Source organism: Cucurbita maxima, unplaced genomic scaffold (assembly GCF_002738345.1).
Source record: "Cucurbita maxima cultivar Rimu unplaced genomic scaffold, Cmax_1.0 Cma_Scf00001, whole genome shotgun sequence".
Classification (NCBI taxonomy): Eukaryota; Viridiplantae; Streptophyta; class Magnoliopsida; order Cucurbitales; family Cucurbitaceae; genus Cucurbita; species Cucurbita maxima.
The window spans coordinates 5,176,572-5,196,350 of NW_019272017.1; the positions used below are offsets into that span (position 1 = coordinate 5,176,572).

Here is a 19,779-nt window from a genome sequence, read left to right on the forward strand (position 1 = left end):
TATTTTAATTTCTTATTTTTTATTTAATAAATTCTTAAAATTTCAATTTTGTGTCTAAAATAAGATAATTTTGACTGTTTTTTAAAAAATTTAAAAATAAAATTTTATATCTAATATTATTTAATTTAGAAAAAATTTAAACCGGTTAAGATTCCATTAAATACAAGATCAAGTTCATGAATCTATTTAATATTTTTAACGTTGAAAGATTAAACTTTTATTTAATATCCACTAGGTTGGGTGAAGATATATTTATTTTTAAAAAATTAAAATATAATAAATCTAAAAAAAATAAAAAAAGGGTTTAATTCTTTCTTTATTTTGAGAGTGCCCATCAAGCTGATTAATCAATAATATAAAATAAAGTAATAAAAAAAATAGGGTTTAAGAGGTGTGTTTATTAATATTTTTGCATTTATTTTTGTGTTCTTTTTGTTTATATTTTAATTTAAGGTTTAGGAGTTCAAATCCATGCTGTTGATTGGTCAGCAACTCAGCTCTAATTCATCCTCAATTGTCTTTAATTACTCCGAAATATATTTTTTTAATTAAAATAATATACAATCTTTTAAAAGAAATATTGATTTTTCTGTGCTTTTGGGGCCCACGCTCGGTGCGTGAACGTGTGGTACACGCGCCATTGACGAAATCTAGAACGTGGTTTCATAGTGGATTGAAAGCTAACGGGTCAAATTTTACACCCAAATTATGATCGTTCCTTTCAACTTTTGTGTGTTTCTTTGTTTGTATAATTTGCATTTAAATTTTAGGTTGGTGAAATACCTTTTTACCTACTTATCCTTCCATTTTATCTTTATTTCCAAAATACCCCCCTTCTTTTTTAAATTATATTATTACCCCTCTCTTTTAATTAAAATTGAGATGTTTGTTATGCCAAAATTTAGAATAAAATATTTCATTCCTTTTATTTTCAAAATCCATTTCATTTTTAATATTTATAAACTACATTTAATAGCCAAATAGTTAGTTATTTTAATTTTTTGTTTTTAAATTTTTAAATGGAGAGCCTCTCTAAGCTATTACAATTAATGCATTCATTGTTTTTAAATATTTTTATTAACGTTAATGTACACATGTTTTCGAATCATAAAAGATTATGAAACTAATTTTTATTTTCTTTTGAATTCGTATTTTAAAATAAATCTTTTTAAAATTCAAACGTCAAAATACTTTTTTTTTTATTTTAATTCTTAAATCTAATGTATACTCGAGATATTTTCAACCATTGACATTTTTATTTTTTATTTTTTCTAACAAATTAATGTTCAGATAAAATAATTAGTGAGAATATAATAACAAGGACTAAATGATTTTTTTATGATTAAAACAAAAGATTTTTAACATTTAAAACTTAAAAGCATCACGTTGATAAAGTAGAAAAGTAGAAATAGAAATTTATTATATTTTATTCATCATATTAAATCATAATAATTATTATTATTATCATTATCAACCAATATAGAAAAAGATATACGATATCCATTTTATTTTAAAATGATAATTATTGTCATAGATAAAAAATTATTTTTTATTAGAATTTGATTCTTTTTCCATTTGCCACGTGGATTCTCCATCAGCATTTTTTGTAGTGGAATGAGTTAAAGTAGTATAAAATTGAATAAATATCAATATTAATAAATAATATTATTTGAATTTTCAGTTATCCAAAGTCAATATTTTTTAGCAAACTCATTAAAATCTTTAAATATTTTGTTTTATTTATATTTTTTTTAATGGAATGAATTGTAAAAGAAGCAACAATTAATAATATAATTAAATTTGGGTTTCTTTTTATAATTATTATTATTATTATTATTATTATTATTATTATTTTGTTTTGTTTAATAAACGGTATGTTTCATATTGGAAATTCATGGAATGGAATTAAATGTGGTAATCCACTACTTTGGATTTGGTATGAAATTTTCTTTTGCCATTTTTAATTTCCTATGCGACGTCGTTTTAATGGCTTGTTCTTCATTATATTTCTTAATTCATAAATATAAACCTCTTGGGGTGGGTGATTTGATGGTTTATTTCTTGAAAAGAAAGCAAAGGCAGAGGAATTATTCTTTTTTTTTTTTTTTTGTTGTATTTATAGAAAATAATGGATCCAATTTTAGAATTCCAAAATATAATTCTAGCTCTTTTATTAATTTAATAATAGACCAGTAATTAATAATTTTATTTAATTATTTAATTTTCTTTTTTTTGCGAGGTAATCTTGGAGAAAAAAAAGTTAGACATAGACGTGGGACCAAAAGTTCGAATCAAACTATCAAAATTTTAGATATTTTCATCCGTATAATTCATGTAATCTTTTAATTAGAATAATATGATTTTCTTAAAAAATTTATTCTAAAAATACTCTCTCAAACTAAATCTTATAGCATAATTGTATCAATAGGTTTGAAATAAAATTTAAATGGTATAATTGTAATATACAAAATTACATATTTTATTTTAATTTATAAATAAGGATTTAATAATTTACTTGATTTTGGTTTATTTGTTTTAACGTCATCTAGAATTATGGCGATGGGAATGAATTGTATTTTTAACGTTTTTTTTTTACTTTCCAAAAATGTTTTATGGAATTACAGAAATGGACATAAGGGCATTTTCGTATTTGTAAAAAGCCAACAAAACAAATAATTAAAAGAAAAGAAAACAAGTAATGAAAAAAAAAAAAAAAAGGAAAAATTGAGTTGAGATGTATTTGAGTAATTTTACATGATTGTTAATTTAAGATTAAAATACAATAAATTGGAAATTCTGAAAAAAAAAAATTAAGAAAAAACAAATGACTTGTATGTATATATATATATATATATATTTTTTTTTTTTTCTATTCTTTTTTTAATTATTTTTAAATGATAAAATGGTTAGCAGTATGGCTTCAACTGATACGTGTGTAAAAAAGTGGGGTCATTACAAGGGGTTAGCTGAATTCCGGTAGTTATCCTCCTTCCTCGGTCGTGGCCAGCGGCGACAGCTCCTGGATGGGTGTGGCGCGAGATCGATGGCGGTGAAAATCGACGGGAGATGGTGAAGCAAAATGAAGACAACTACAACGAAATCGAATGATTGCGATGGAATTGGAATATGCAAGGAAGAATGAGCCCTAAACCAAAGGTGCCGATTCATTGCACCAAACGTGAAATGGGAGCCAACACTCAGAGCAAGACATCACCACGGTGATCAAACGTTTGATGCAAGAATTTATGGTATCTCTCATTTAGTTCATAATGGTTGTGATTCATATTCTCGTTTAAATCATTTTAATTAAGATATGAGAATTAGTATGGATAGATATGTATAAAGGCTTATATAACATTGTTTTGAGATAATAATCATTATCATGGTGATATTTGAGTTTAGATAGGGAGTCATTGTTCAATTTAGAAGAACTTTGTTAAGACTTTGTAGGTATAATAATTAGCTACCACTAATAGATAATAGATGAATTTTTTCTCTTTGGCCTTAGTTTAATTTTTGTTCGTGGGTGTGTGAGTACGATCGATCTTACTTCCGCTTCAACTACAACAATTGAGTATCATAATGGTTTGGTTGTGACAATGACAACCTGACAACAATCTCAATTGATAGCTTAAGTGGAGCAAATTTAATTTTATTATCCCGTGGTTGTATGCCTTTATAGAAAATAGATGAATTAAAATTGGATAATTGAAAATAAAAGCCCCAAAAAAAGAAAAGGGTGTGTTGAGAATGTGAGATGGAAATGAAAAGAGAAGAGGCGAGAGAGAAGGCAATGGCGACAGTTTTGTTTGGTGAGACAACAACGTCTTGAGAGAGAGACGTATGTGCTGACAAGCTCCGCCGAAAGATAAGCCCTTCTCCTCTTTCTTTTCAAATAAACATTATTCAACTTCAACATAATTGCGTTATCTTCTTGGCGTTTTTCAGCAGCAAATCGACTCATTAGTTTTAAATTACATACAGCGTTTGGATTTGATTCTCAATGGGTTTTTTCTGTTTTTTTTTTTTTTTTTTAAAGGAAGATGAGTGGGCAAAGCGAATGGTCCAAAACGCACGCCAAGTGTTTGTGAAAATGTTTGCGTCATTTAGACACGCCAATGGCATCGGTTGGGCGGGCAGGGGGAAAGAGGCGTACTGCCAGCGCCGCCCATGGGCGGATTATTCATCATGCCTGACTCATCTCCACATGATAAGCGAAGGGTATGTTTTGAATCACTGCTTTTTTATGGGGAATTTGTATTCTGAACTGTGCATGATTCATTCTTTTAATTGTGAATTATTTGTCAAATTAGGGCTAATCTGATCCCACCATTTATGATCCTTTGCCCTCTTTATTTGTTTATGTTAGATTCCCTTCCACATGACATATACATATACATACATATATACATGGTAGCTAAAGTCAATATATGATTTGGACTGTCTTTGTCTGGAATGAGGATGGCAACCACTAGGGCCCCTTTTACATAGTTCATACCATGACCCTATCATTTTTAGACTTTTTTTTTTTCTTTTATATAAATTTGTTTGAGCTATTTAATTTGTTTCCAATGGATTTTGCAAATTTGGATACCCACATATTGTTTTTCTTCATGTGATTCTGATTTTGTATCAAACTTACTTTTTCTTGTATTTTGACCATTTATGGGGTTTTTCTTATTTCTTTATTTATACTGATGAGGAACAATTTTCTTTTTTATTTACTAATTAAAATTACTTTTTAAAATCTTCGTGATGTTTGGTCGCATCATCAAAAAGGAAAATTCTTCAAGAGCATTTTAGATGCTTTTAAATGAAGCAATTAATTAATATGAAAAAAAAAAAAAGTGTTTCACGTGGAAATGCTACTCATCTTAAACACTTCAATTTTTTTTTCTTTTTTTGCGCTAGAGTAAATTATAAGTATCTTAATAGAAAGTAATAATAGCTCACTCACATATAACCATAGGCTCTAAAAAATAGGTTTGAAGTGTTCTTTTTACAAATGTAAACCGATGTGGGATTGAGGTTTGGATCATTCTCTAAGAAAGATCAAAACTTTGGAAAACAAAATTAGCCTCTAAACTAAAAAGTTAAAAGTTATCATCTAGGAAAGGCATCTTCCAACATTGTCAAATAAACTTTAGGAGTAATTTGGCTTCATCATAATGATATCTTAGAGGAAAAAAGGGGCAGGCCAATAAATTCATGAGTTCTGGGGCTTGGTCGGCTAGAAAACCCCAAATGACATGACTTGGCATAATCCCCACTTGCCATAAGTTTCTTTGTTAAGTGGTGCCCTTTTTATTACCAATTACGAAGATAGATGTAGCTTTATCTTGGCTCTAAGTCTAAACAGAGTGGTCTAAACCTTATCCTTCTGATCACTGTGGTTAGGAAAAGGTTGCCTTTATTATTGATGGAGGAAAGTTTATAAGCTTCTAATCAATATGGATTTCTTGTGTTCTTTTTTTTTTTTTTTTTTTTTGTTGTTGTGTTTTATGGGCTCCGACCACTTCTTACTTTGTGAAACTGTATCAATATAATTACATTTATCATAACTCGTTATCATACACACTTTTTTTTTGAGTTTAGTGAAGATTTAGTATAGCATCAAATCAAATCTGGAGGACATGCATCCAAACTCTTGCATGAAAGGAAAGGAAAGGAAAGGAAAGGGGTAAGATGAACTTGTGGAATAAGGGAAGTTGATAGCCAAGAACAGGGAAAATAGAACCTTACAAGTCATAATATAGCCAAACAGAGAGGATTTTATTTGAGAAGCCTTTGCCTCAGAGAATAAGAATGGGAAAAGAGCATCTAATATTTTTATACTATACCTCTCTCTGTTCCCACAATAGAACCATCAAAGAATAATGTGAAAGAAGCTATAATATATCATGGAAAAATTTCTCCAAAGAATCTGGGCCGTTGATGGGTGGAGAATGTGAGGTGGAGTACATGAGTGGGAATAACTTGGGGAACCCTAAGAATGGAGGGTTGTTTTTTGGGTAATTGGAAAGGAATAAATGGGGAACGCCGACAGAGAATGGAATAAAATAACATGCTCTGTTTCTGAGCTGATGCATAATAATAAAGCAGCATTTGGTTGGTTGGTTGGTTGTGTTGGGTTGGCACCTCCCTTACACGACAACCTTACAACAGCAACTATGCTTTCACCTTCATTTCATCACCCTCTCTCTATACTATAGAAACCATGAGTTTAAATTTTGTAATTTAAACGTGCCCACAATACCAGGAATTCGAGGAAATTGGGTTTTGTTGGAGATTTTTAATATATATATATATATATATATTTTTAAATTATTCATTTGAAAATGAATAATTTCTATTACATATTTTTTTTTCTCGTATCTTATATTTAGACAAATTTGAGAGAATATAGTTTTTGTTTACAAGCCCGTTAAGGAGACATCTCTATCTCTTCCCACTTTCTTCCTATTTTTAGGATAAGTTAATTCTTTAGTTTGTATGACAATATTTATGGGACAAATACTAATCAATTTGATACAATGACGACCGGGCAAAACGAGAGGTACATTCAATCAAAATACAATATGCATAATATACCCATATTCAATTTGTTCCGCATTATGACCAATTGGTATGGCATCATTGAGCCTAGCGTTGTTAAAAGGACTAAAAGTAAATTATAGGATTAACTTTGTAATTTTTGATTATTACAAGCAGCCCTCAAGCAAAAGAAAGCCTAGAAAATGGGAGTCAGCATGGCATTCGTATAAGAATTAGGGTCAAGCATTGTACACAAAAGCATGAGACACTCGTGTCTCAACCCCTTCTAACATTTTGGGAAAGATAATGGAGAGAAGCATTAAAAGTGCAAAAAAAGTAATAGATAGGATGATAAAGTTTCAGGTTGGCTGCTACAGCTACAAAGGGAGGGGGGGTTCTGTAGAAAGAAAAACCACCTCTAAGGACTAAAAACTAAAGCACCCACTTTTTATTTATTGTTTGGCGTCAAAGAAATGAGTGATTCACGGGTAATAATAAAGTGGGTGTAAGCCACCACGGCAAAGGCCTCTCATCTCTCGCCTGGTCCCTGCAAGAAAGTGAGAGAGAACAAAAGAAATACGTTAAAGACTTACACAGCCATACACTACACGCAACCATTAGATTTGGACAATTCATAACTTCCACAAGCAACTTCCAAGAAACACTGAATAACAAAACTCACCTTCTTCCATTTACAATTAATTATACCAAATTTCCATTTAATATGTGTTTCTGTGTTCCAAATATTATGTTTGTCTATAAACTTGGAACACTTTTTTTTTTTTTTTTTTTTTTTTTTTTTATTGCCCTAAACTTTTCATAAATCATTCAACAAAACTCTCAATCTGTTCTAAAATCCAAAACTTAAGACTACTGCAAGTGACCACAAGGATCTGCCTATATGGATACCTTATTCATCAAAGAAATAAAGTACCTATGTTAGGTTTTTAGTAAATAGTTTAGAAAATTAACGATAAAACTAAAATATCCAGAGTTCATCTTGAACAAAAATACACAAAACTTAAGCTACTGCAGATGGCTTCAACCTGATAACTTACTCGTCCAGTAAATAAACCCCCAAAAATGCTTGTTATGTCGAGTTTTTATTGAATAGTTCACAAGCATAATGACAAATACTGAAATTCTTGTTGATGCAAGGTCAACAAAATGCTCGAAAATTTAGGAACTAAAAGAGAATTAAGTACGAAATTTCAGAGGCCAAACTAGAATTTCAATGCTTAAAAAGACTACTTCAGGCTGCAAACAGAAATTTAGATGATACCCAAAAAAGGAAAAGTCATAGCTTCCAAACAAAATCATATAAATTATAAATTCATTTTAAATCATATAACAAAACTTGGTTAGGATCAACATGAACACAGGTGTTTAAATCTAAACACCCCACATTTGTTAAAATTAGTAGATGAATTAACAAGATTTGAATAGATGATAGAAATTGCATCATTTAACCAAGTCTAGGCATAATTTGATGAAATGGAAAAATTAGGGTTAAAATTGAATTATTCCCAAAAATAAAACGTTAAAGGATAAACATTACCAGATACGTGGGGTTTTAGAATCAGGCTCGTTTTGTACGTCTTCCAACTTGAAGGGCCAACTCTGTGTCTATCTTGAGAGAGATATCAAGTGCTTTCACAGAATGTGTCAGCGCACCACTGCAAAGATTAAAGATGAAGTCATAAAATATTATCTCAAAAGATAGCAAAAAAAGACGGAAAAAAAAAGCCCCTAGTTTCTATAGCTTGATCCCCACTTCCACTAGGATTTGGTCAAGAAATGGTTCTCTCCTTGCAATAAAGAAAAGACATAATAGCACAAACATGGCATCCACGTACAATAACGTCAATTTTGCTGATGAGCATATGAGATAGATGGAACATATGCATGAGGCTGCAAAATAAAAGAGCTCTCTTATTACTTGAGTGGAGGTTTTCAAAGTTTTCACTGTTTTAGAATCATTTTCTCCTTTGCTTCATCTTTTATGAATAGAAATGAGAGTTTCTTAACGTGTTTCCTTGAGAGTATATTTTGACTCGGACATTGTTTCTTTTGTTTGAATGGTATTCCAGCAGGTTAGCTTTTCCCCGACTACTTTTGCTTGCTGTGTTACATGGAGCATATATTAGCATAACTGGCAGAAAGCAATATCCTCACTAGACTCAGCTTGAGCCTTGACTAAACTTCTCGGATAACTAAATCAAAGATTTCTCTATGATTTGATGTATCAATATCTATGTCGCATTACCCATCAAATCTAAGATGCACTGTTTTGTTTTAAGCTGGTTGGAGCCAAATTTATAGAAGACAGCAGGGCAATGTTTCATTTTTTAGCTGGTCGGAGCGAATTTACAGAAGACAACAGAATAATCTTTTCTCTATGGCTATGGATTTGGAACTTCAATAATGTGTGGATAATATGTGGATAATATGTGGATAATATGGCACCTGCACCTTGAAGGGAACAAGTGAAGGTGAGTTCAAGGATTCTACTGCTAGGCCAACAGTAAATGCTAGGAGTAAACTAATGCGAGGATATTGCGAAGGAAATACGACTGCAATATATGGAATACAGGGCAATCAAGAAATATTTCCTCAAAAGGCCATAATGTGTCAGAAAATATAGCTGGGATAATACAGTAACTCCTAGCTCTCAGGTGCTTTTCTGGGACTCTTTTGAGTCAGTATTAGGCTGTCAACAAATCTTTTAAAGCTTTTTTTATGACACTAGAGACTTTTAAGAGAAGTAATAGCATTGAAACTATATATATATATGTATGTATGTATACACACTTTAATTAAAGAAAAGCTGGAAGCTTGCTGATAAAATATTACAATCTGTGTATTATACCTGGATATGTAAGTAACCCCAGTTTGTCCAATTTTCTGTATGGTCTGCAGAGTAACATTTCCTGAAGCCTACCACCAGAGAATAGGCGAATCAAAATCTGATATAACGTTATATAAATAAATTAATAACTACAAAGCATTTATATAACAGGATAAGACATCCTCCTAAATGCAAATTCAACCTAAAAACGAGTAAAGAAGAATAATCTTAAATCAAATACGTATTACATCCATAAAAATATGTGTTTTAAGAAGAATAATCCAATGTATTTCATCGAAAATTCTTCATTTTCGTCCATTGTTTCATAAATAAAGTGTTCATGCAATCGAATTATAAACCAGACACTCTAGCATATGGTGTGTTAAGTGTTGAGTATCACATTATCAAATATCTATCAAACTTAAACGCTATGTGAGCCAAATGGTCACGCTTCAAAGGGCAAAACTCATTATAAGTAAAAAATATTATTGTTCGTATACAGAATTTAAAGGCCATCAATAGATTTCAAGTTCCCGACACTGCGAAATGTGCTGGTATTAAACAGTACGTACCTCGGTCTCAAATCTCCCATTGATGATGTCTACAGCCTCCTTAAGCATGGACACATCAACATCGCCACTTGGGAGTGGAACGACCATATTATCCAACATCATCCTGGTTAAGGATGTCTTGTTTTGGGTTGCATAGTGCAGTACCTCATGAACTTCCTCAAGTGTCCTGGTCTCAACCTGGAAATTGATTAAAATATAACCAAGAAAAATTAAGTTCCATCTAAAAGTAAGCAATATACAAACAAAAATTAGCATGTTGAAGCATATCAAGAAGAAATCCTTAAACATTTAAGAAATAATAAAACTTAGGTGCAAACAAGTTGTAATATATATCACTATAATTTAATTTTAACAAAATCGGAGTTACAAGTGCATACACACGCGCCCACACATTTTTTTAATATCCATAAATGTTCTGTGCACATACCTTGACTTATCTTACGAGACAATTTTCTAACCCTATAACATCTAATTACTAGGAAACTCATAGAATTTTAATATCAATAGATATTACAATATAAAAACAAACAAAAAGGATTCAGAATAACTAGAAAAACAATTTTAAACTTATTAAAAAAACGTTAGGATTCGGGAAAGTACCTCGACGTTCATTTTAAGATTTCTTTGTTGCAGATACAAGTCAACAGATTTAATGGCATTTGAGATGCCTCCAGCTGCTGATATATGATTATCTTTTATCAACACCATATCAAATAAACCCATCCTGTGATTTTCGCCTCCACCAATTAATACCTGTAAGAACATCAATAAAGAATAAGTGTAGAATGCCAAAAAAGTTTCTGTAAAAGTAGAACCAAGGAAGTGATATACACCGCCCACTTATCCACCAAACGTAAACCTGGAGCAGTTTTTCTCGTTTCCAGAATGCGTGCAGGGGCAGCAGCATCTGCCATTGCCTGCAAAATCCTCGATGCCATGTACTTGTTAATACTCACTCAAACAAGAAAAAAGGAAAAATAACATAAAATCCATTGGCTATCTCACCCCATTGTGTCCCTATATTTATACACTATGTGGAGAAATTGATACTATAAAACTACTTATTGATTGCATCATAAGGGAAACAAACGAACCTTAGTTAAAGTTGCAATTCCACTCATTCTCTGCATAAAATTTAGTGCCACCCTTTCAGCTACAAGGATGCTTTGTGCTTGCCCTGCATATAAAAAATTTAGGAAATTTAGGAAGTTTATTTCCATGTCTTCATCACGTGTTTGGAGTATCCCATACCAACACTATGCTCGACACGGAGTTTTGTTAAGCTTCCTAGAGATTTTCAGTTCTTACCAGAAACTTTTCCAAATTGTAGTCCTTTATGAATATAATCTCCATCCTTCTGGGACCATTCTACCTGAAGACGGATTAGGATCAACGGGAACACGTCCATCTCATAAATAACTCGATAAGAATCAAAAGGAAGAGGGGGAGGGAGAAATGAGAGAGAACATCAACATTACCTTAATTGAAGGATCAACCTCCTGGAATACCATGTTTGCAAGAGTAATGCCAGCAACAATGCCGTCCTCTTTGGCCAAGAAGAAAGCATCCACTACCATGTCAGAGGGGATGGTGGCCAGAGATGTTACATCACCTACATTTGTGTTAGGAATACTATCACAGCAGTTTCACTTAGGTGGAAAAACAGACTTAACCCAAGTAGATTCGAGTCGAAAATATAATTACATTGATGATTTGAATGCATCTATAAATTTCTTGTTCAACGAAATAAGACCTAAGATCGAAAACATACCTAGGAAGCAAAAACTATGCTAAAGATTATTTGGCAAATGAAAATTTCAGCAACTAATTCCTCTTTTAAAAAAGAAAAAGATCATAATGAATGGGGAGGTAAACCCAGAAATCACCATGGAAAATTACAAAGTAATATCTATTATACCAAAATTAGCAGAATCTTCAGCAAGGGCTAACTTGATGACGCCACGCAAATCATAGGTAGGGTGAGATGGAGGCTGGATTGCTACTGATGCAACTGATATTCCAGAATCTTTTGCCACAGATGCAGACATTGCCGTAAGTTTCCTGAAGTTGTTGAGTCATTAGCAAAGGGGAGAGCTAACAAGTCACCATAAATCTTTACAGCACAAACAGATGAGCTCTACATTAAAACGAAAGAACAAGATGAAAATTTTACAGCACGTCAATTTTTCTTGTCATCAAGTGTTTCATTATGCCTTTATGAACAAGATGATACTAAAAGGGGATCACAAGTTTGATGAACTCTTTTAATGCCTGAGATATGGGAGTTGGACCTATTTAAGATATAAAATCAATTAAAAGTTGGCCAAATTGAAAGATCTTACTCTTTGAACGTGTTACTATATCATTATGAACAAGATGGCACTAAAAAGTGGATCATAAGTTTGACAAACTCTTTTAATGTCTGATACAACATGAACTATAGTTGACATTGATGTCTAACACATTTCAATGATAAACATTATGAGATCTATGAAATATTATAATTATCAACTAGTAATCATGTGAGATCCCACATCGGTTGGAGAGGAAAACGAAGCATTCTTTTTAAGGGGGTGGAAACCTCTCACTAACAGATGCGTATTAAAAACCTTGAGGGGAAGCCCGAAAGGGAAAGCCCAAAGAGGACAATACCTACTTGCGGTGAGATTGGGTTGTACAAATGGTATCAGAGCCAGACACCTGACAATATGCTAGCGAGGAGGCTGAGACTCGAAGGGGATGGACACGAGATGGTGTGCCAGCAAGGATGCTGGGCTTCAAAGGGGGGTGAATTGGGGGGTCCCACATCGATTAAGGAAGGGAACAAGTGTCAACAAAGACATTGGACCCCAAAAGGAGGTGGATTGTGAGATCCCACGTTAGTGGGAGAGGGAAACAAAACATTCTTTATAAGGGTGTAGAAACCTTTCTCCGGCAAACGCATTTTAAAAACCTTGAGGCGAAGCCCGGAAGGAAAAACCAAAAGATGACAATATTTGTTAGCGGTAGGTTTGGGCGGTTACAAATCATGAGATTCCAACATTCAAAAAACGCATTAGTGCACATGTTATTATCATCCAATCTAAATAGCAATCAACCCAAACAGAAGGCAAACTTTGCTTTAGTTCCTAACATTTTCTTTGTACCCAGAAGTTATTATTACTTACTTCTTAGCAACTTGTCCTTGATTTCTCATTATATTCATTACAGAAAGGTACTCGAGATGCATTCAATTCCCCATTCATGGTCTTAAATTCTTTGTTTTCTTTTGCAACATTACATGAGGACACTAGGAAGCCATGCAAATACCTGGGAACCAAGCCGTGAGCTGTAGAGATTGAGATATGTGTTAACCCTCTAGAACAGGCCCGCAAATCGCTATGTCCACAGCATTGGCAGATATGCCCGAAAGAGGGTCTATACAGATTCAGTATATGCATCTATCCAAAAGACTAATTCGCCTGTGCAGATAAAGTAGAATTGCGATAAGTGAAAATATTCAAATACCTAGAGGAGGGTGAAAGCGAGAAGGTGAAGAGAAAATCACCTTGGCGGCGGTGTATGTGTAAGTCCCACTCTGGAAATGCCTGAAACTGACGATTCTATTGCCTGTGTATGAGAGAGAGAGAGAGAGAGAATTGAGCTGAACTCAAGTGGGAGAAACGAGAATGAAGAAGCGATGAATAAAGAAGAACGCTTCTTGTTTTTTCTTCTTTCGATAAAGTTCAGGGAAAGTCGGCTACAGAGATGATTGGCGGAGAGGACACAAATTGAAATTGAAATTTCATTTTCTAAAAATTAAAAAATATATATATATATATTAAATACATTTTAAAATTAAGATGCTTCTTGCCATAAAAGATCAAATTTTGAAAATTTTAGTGAATATTATAAAAAAAATTTACGATTATCTGTCATATAATATTAATTTTAATCATCAAAATTTGAGTTTTCGAGTCTTTAAAATTTCAAGATTTAATGAATATAATCATTTGATTATCTAATTTTATTAATTATGTAGAACACCAACAACAGTGTGCATCGAGTAAACTTTGGAGAAGGTAATCGGTAGAAGCCTGTCACTACGTGATAGAGAGAATTGGGCGAAGTCTACCATCTTTGTTCATATGCAATCAGGTACGATCGTTTTTCGTTGAGAATGTCGAATGAGATACCTTCCATATGTGCATTGACTTAGTTTGAGTTAAATGATCACTTGTTTTTGAACGCTTCATCATCTAAATCGAACAAAAGAAAAAAAATTAAAATGTTAATTTTTAATATCTTCAGAGAAGTTAAGAAAAGAAACCCCTTCGACAAGAAATCCAGTCCAATTGTCTTGGTTCTTCAAGGAATCTGTTCATCATCTTCTTCCTCACATATAAATTCATTGCACAAATCGCTAATCCATTGTAAGTCCTCTACAATCACTCCTATGGCGCCAATTCATCGCTCTCCAATTCTCCAATTCTTCCTCTTCCAATTCTTCCTCTCCCAAACCCTAGCTCGAAAGCCCCACCTTATCGATTTCCGATCCCCAAATCTCTATCCAGAGGGCATCGTATGGGACGCATCCGCGCAGCATTTCGTCGTCGGCTCACTCCACCACCGCACTCTCGTCTCCGTCTCTGATGCCGGCGTCGCCGAAACCCTAATCCACGATCCTGACCTCCCCGAAAACGTCTCGATCTTAGGCCTCGCCATCGATTCCGTCAACAACCGCCTCCTCGCAGCCGTCCATGCTGCCCCTCCACTTCCGGAATTCAACGCCCTCGCTACCTACGATCTGCGATCTCGCCGCCGCATCTCCCTCACTTCTCTCCCATCCGATGGAACCTCCAGTCACCGCCCCGTCGCAAACGCCGTCGCGGCCGACTTCAAGGGCAACGCCTTCATCACGAACTCCGCCGGAAACTTCATCTGGAAGGTAAACATAGACGGATCGGCCACAGTCTTCTCGAAATCAACGAGTTACAGTTCCCATCCCGCAACCCCCAACGAAGTCTTCTCATCCTCAGGGCTAAACGGAGCGGTTTACGTGAGCAAAGGATATCTTCTGGTGGTGCAATCAAACACCGGAAAGATGTACAAAGTGGACGCGGACGACGGAACGGCGAGGCTGGTTTTGCTGAACAAAGATCTGGAAGGGGCGGACGGGATAGCGGCGAGGAGAGACGGCGTCGTTTTGGTGGTGAGTTACAGAAAGCTTTGGTTCCTGAAGAGCGAGGACAGTTGGGGGGAGGGGGTGGTTTATGACGAAATTGACCTCGATGAAGAGAAGTTCGCCACAGGCGTGACAGTGGGGAATGAGGGGAGGGTGTACGTGTTGAATGGGTACGTGAATGAGGGGTTAAATGGTAATTCGGGAAGGGAGCGGTTCGGGATTGAGGAGATGAGGTCTCCCAAAGAGAGTGAAGACGAATGGGTTTGGGTTTATGTATTGGTCGGGTTCGGTTTGGCTTATTTCTTCTTTTGGAGATTTCAGATGAAACAACTCATTGGGAACATGGATAAGAAGATTAATTGATTTATTATCATAAAGTTTTTATTTATCCCATCCTCAATAATATCAATTTGTATAAGGGTCCAAGTCTACCTTTAGCCGATATTGTTTTCTTTAGGCTTTCTCTTTTAGGCTTAAAATATGTTAAGAGAAGGATTCTACACCCTTATAACCTTCTTCAATCGACGTGGGATCTCTCAATTATAATATTATGATGAGGCTCCAGAAGATTACTAACCGTCTTTAATAGTGATTGAGAACCATTTATAACTAGCCCACATATGTATTTTAATTATAGGCATGAGGTTGCTCCCCCATGTTTATGAACTCTAAGGGTTTCTAACTATCCTTAATAACGATTGAAATTTATTTGTGGCTAGTTCATGTATGTGTCCTAGTTGACACACACCAAGTCATGCCCCTTTATTATAGTGATGAGATTCTAAAAGACTATCAACTACTTCTAATAGTTGTTGAGAGTCATTCATAGATAGTTGCATCAACAGCTTGGTTGGTTTGATAGAGTTGGAGCTATAAATGACTCTCAACTACGATAGGAAAGGGTTGATATCACTCTAAAGTCTCACCGTGATAGCAACATAATAGAGAGGAGCGACAAGTAGGTAAGTGCGACTATTATAATTTATGCCTTAAAAAAATGTAGGTATAGTCGCACGCGTAGCCAGTATCAAGGCCAAATGTGCACCAATTTTTGAGAGACTAGGATGAGAACATTCTAAGAAGAAAGGCTTTGGGGATGATGATGAACAAAAGCCTTATCTTAAGTTCTAGCAAGCATGTAGAATTGATTCTTTTCTCTTTTATCGGTTTTCATTTTATATGAATGATTTTGAGTAGTTCTCGAGTCTCTGCTCTTCTGTCTTTTATAATAACTCATTTATTCATGTATGAAAGGATGGATCGTTACATCGTAATAGCTAACTAATTTTTGGAAACTTTGGACGATTTTGAAATGTTGACCAATGAGAAGCGTTGAATTCCATGCAAATCCGTTGTCAAATAAACAGTCTTCTGCTAATCCCTCGTGTCTGTTGTTTGTTCGGCCTCAGTATTTCAATTTGTCCAAACACAACCTATTTATATTCGAATTTATAGCAATAAAAAAATTACTAAATACTTACTAAAAGAAAATAAGTCTTTCTAAAAAAAAAAAAATCTATTCGTTTAATTTCTACTTAAATTTAGAAAACTTCTTAATATCCTTTTAAGCTAACATTTAGAAATAATTTTATTTTTAGTTTTCTATTTTTTTTTTTTTAATTCTTAAGAAACATTTACATCTCTACCCAAATTTAAATAAAATAATATCTTTTTTATTTGAAAATATTTTTGAAGACTAATTAACAAAAGCAAAGATACTAAACTTAATTAAAAAATAAATAATTATTATTCAGATTTTATTTTCCATTTTCACCACCTGGTCGGAAGAGAAAACTTTTTTTACACAATAGTAAATAAAAGTTTTTACTATAGTTCTTAATCCAAAATTTATTAAATAAGTACATCTATACTTTTGAGTCGTGAAAAGTCAATAATAACCTCGATTAATCGAAGAGTTTTTTTTTCTTTTGTAAAAAAAAAAATATATATATATATATATATATATATATAAAGTACACGATGTTATTTACCTACCAAAATGGTGCTTTTGGGTGCTACCTACCAATAAATCCATTCAAATTTAAGGGTTTTTTTTTAAAAAAAAAAAACTCTATATATTTTGAAAATGTAGAAGGATGCGAAAAATGAAATCGGTTTGGAAAAAGAAAAGTTCAAGGTCGAACAGACAACGAGAGCAAAGGTTGTGATTTATAGCAGAAGGCTCTTTACTTGACAAGCATCGCATCGAATTCATCTCCCTGTTTTCCTTACCGAACCCTTATTTGAAAAAAGAAGACAACAAAAAATGAATGAGTTCATAAAAAGAAAAATTTAAGGTCGAAGAGACAACGAGAGCAAAAACTGTAATTACAGTAGAGGATTGTTTACTCGACAAGCATCGTGTCGAATTCATCCTCCTACTTTCATCAACGAACGAACGAACCCCATCTAAAAAAGAAGATAAAAACAATGAGCGGAGGAAGAGTAGGACGGAGCGGTGTTAGAAGTAGAGGGAGGAGAAGAATGTACCTATGCCATTTTTTGAGCCATTTCTTCCTTCTAAGTTATGTGTTGTGAGAGAGGTGTACCATCAATTTATAGAAGCAAAAGAGAGGAGTTATTGTTCAAGGGTGGAACACGTGTGGCACGTGTGGGAACCTTTTCTTGGATAGGTAAAATTATTAGTAGGCATCACATGTGTATCTTTCCAATTCATTTAATTAATTTTTTTTAAATTTTTTCTAATGCCAATTATCATGTTATTTTATTTTTAAAATTTTAATAAAAGAGTGGTTGTAACGTAGTATATATTTTATTATTTATTTATATAGTTGTCCATCTCCATCGGTAGTAGATATTATTTACATACTTTTATGATTTACATACTTTTATGATTTTTGAAATATTTATTCAAATATATTTATTAAAATTTATTACAAAAAAATTAAAAACTTAAATTTATATGAATGAAAATTATTTTAATAAAAATAAAATGGATAAATAAATTAAATAATTTTATTTATATAAAATTCTAATAACATTCAAACGAACGAAACCTTTAACGAGAGGACACCAGAAGGGGTAATATAGTAAATTCAATCCAAGGGACCGAGGTGTACACGTAGGTATGGATACAGGTGAACGAATATTGACAAAAATTAAAAAAAAAAAAAAAAGTGTACTGGTAATTAACAGCCACGTAATTACAATAATAACCACATCTGTAAACCCCCCTCCTTTCTCTATCCTACTCAGCTTCGTTTGTCTGTGAGCATGCGTTGCAGAGGCCTGTCGGCTTGGACTCTGTCTTCTAGGTTTTTAAAAAATAATATTCTAAATTTAAGATAAATATTTCTCATAATTAATCAATTTTATGTCTTTTAATTAATAAATATAATATAAATTTATGCCACATTGGTCTAAAATAGTCACCTTACCTACTCCTTACTTTATAAGAGTGTTCTGAATGATATTTTTTTATGTCATATTTTGTTTTCATTTACATGTTCCTATGATTGAGTCGCTGAAAATGAAAGTACACTTTGTTGGTATAGATAGTAACTTTTTTATTTTCAATTTTTTTAGTCATTCTATCGTTCGAAAGTGGTTTTGATTAATTCATGTGCCTCTTTTTTACTCGGGTGTCACAATTTTTACTATAATTGAGATTTTTGCATTTTCATCAACAGTGATGTACGTATATTGATCTAACATTTATAACGTTTCATACCCGAAAAGTTAGAAATAATTGGGTGGATAGCTAGGGGCTTACCTATATTATTTAGGCCTCTTGAATTTGGGTGTTAAATGGTCTTTATGGGAATAAAATTAATTAAGTGTTTAAAAAAAGATGGATATTTTTTGCCCCCAAACCCAACCAACCCCCATTATAAACTACACGAAAACTCTCCAACAACCACAAGAACTAGCTAACTCCTCTTTGAATTGGTCCATATTGGTCCTTAAAGCCCTAACCATTAGTCTCTATCGTACTACAAATTACCCCCATATATTTCTTTTTTTTTTTTTTATTATTATTATTATTTAAGCGTTTACGAGTTTTCAAAATATCTACTTTAACTTCCGTACTTAAAAAAAAATATATATAGGATCATTTTTGTTCTTACATCCATGGCCAAGATTCCAACCCGGATGGGGTGACCCTTACATTTTCTGCGACATGATCACATTGTTTACTCCTTACAAATTCGGATTAAGATGGCCCTCACATTCCCTGTGACGATAGCGTTTGAATTCCCTACGACATGATCGCGTTATTTACTCTTTGATCAATTGCAGCTTTAATATCACATGCGAGTTTTTAAATCCTATAATGTAGAAAGACAAATAACTCAAAAGAAACTTTCACATTCATGAGAAAGGGCATTTTAGTCATTTTATACAATAAACGTATTATTTTCATTTGAATTGTTGTTCTAAAACCTGCACAATTTAACTATCTAAGACAGATTTTGTTGGCATGTTAGCATGTATCAACGATTCCTATTATCCACTAAATTATAGCATTTCATTAACTCTTCTGAGTATTTAGAGAAATAAAAATAATTTAGGAATTTAGAGTTAAAAGATAAATTTTATTAATTAAAATTTTAACTTTTTCCCGATAATTCTTTACCTTAATTAATAAAATTACTTATGAATTTGGAAACCATTAGAATTTTATTTATTTAAGTGGGCCC

At 33.0% G+C, this 19,779-nt stretch overlaps 2 protein-coding genes and 1 long non-coding RNA gene across 3 annotated transcripts; 1 reads left to right on the forward strand and 2 right to left on the reverse strand.

The window, feature by feature from the left end:
* Positions 1–6,727: 6,727 nt before the first annotated feature.
* LOC111477549 (nicotinate-nucleotide pyrophosphorylase [carboxylating], chloroplastic) lies at positions 6,728–13,722 on the reverse strand. The gene is made up of 12 exons (XM_023121427.1): positions 13,502–13,722; positions 13,264–13,415; positions 11,873–12,015; positions 11,433–11,566; positions 11,263–11,326; positions 11,049–11,131; positions 10,788–10,871; positions 10,555–10,707; positions 9,955–10,131; positions 9,404–9,471; positions 8,093–8,210; positions 6,728–7,081 (listed from the first exon to the last, which is right to left on the reverse strand). Exons 2-11 carry the CDS (start codon positions 13,392–13,394, stop codon positions 8,114–8,116), a joined length of 1,134 nt encoding a protein of 377 aa, XP_022977195.1. The 5' UTR covers positions 13,395–13,415; positions 13,502–13,722; the 3' UTR covers positions 6,728–7,081; positions 8,093–8,113.
* Positions 13,723–14,053: 331 nt separating this feature from the next.
* LOC111477533 lies at positions 14,054–15,536 on the forward strand. Its single transcript, XM_023121426.1, has one exon. The coding sequence runs from the start codon at positions 14,222–14,224 to the stop codon at positions 15,479–15,481; it is 1,260 nt and encodes a 419-aa protein (XP_022977194.1). The 5' UTR covers positions 14,054–14,221; the 3' UTR covers positions 15,482–15,536.
* Positions 15,537–16,339: 803 nt separating this feature from the next.
* On the reverse strand, positions 16,340–17,653 carry LOC111477565. The gene is made up of 2 exons (XR_002717319.1): positions 17,609–17,653; positions 16,340–17,527 (listed from the first exon to the last, which is right to left on the reverse strand). It is a non-coding gene; the product is annotated as an uncharacterized LOC111477565 (long non-coding RNA).
* Positions 17,654–19,779: the final 2,126 nt, after the last annotated feature.

What these genes read in the sequence shown, in the direction of transcription:
- LOC111477549 (XM_023121427.1), bottom strand. Translation starts at nt 13,394, where the DNA reads ATGCATATACTGAATCTGTATAGACCCTCTTTCGGGCATATCTGCCAA. An exon ending in ACAATTTGGAAAAGTTTCTG is followed by an intron (nt 11,132 to 11,262) that starts GTAAGAACTGAA and finishes TTTTATATGCAG; the next exon opens with GGCAAGCACAAAGCATCCTT. An exon ending in GAATTGCAACTTTAACTAAG is followed by an intron (nt 10,872 to 11,048) that starts GTTCGTTTGTTT and finishes AGGATTTTGCAG; the next exon opens with GCAATGGCAGATGCTGCTGC.
- LOC111477533 (XM_023121426.1), top strand. Translation starts at nt 14,222, where the DNA reads ATGTTAATTTTTAATATCTTCAGAGAAGTTAAGAAAAGAAACCCCTTC.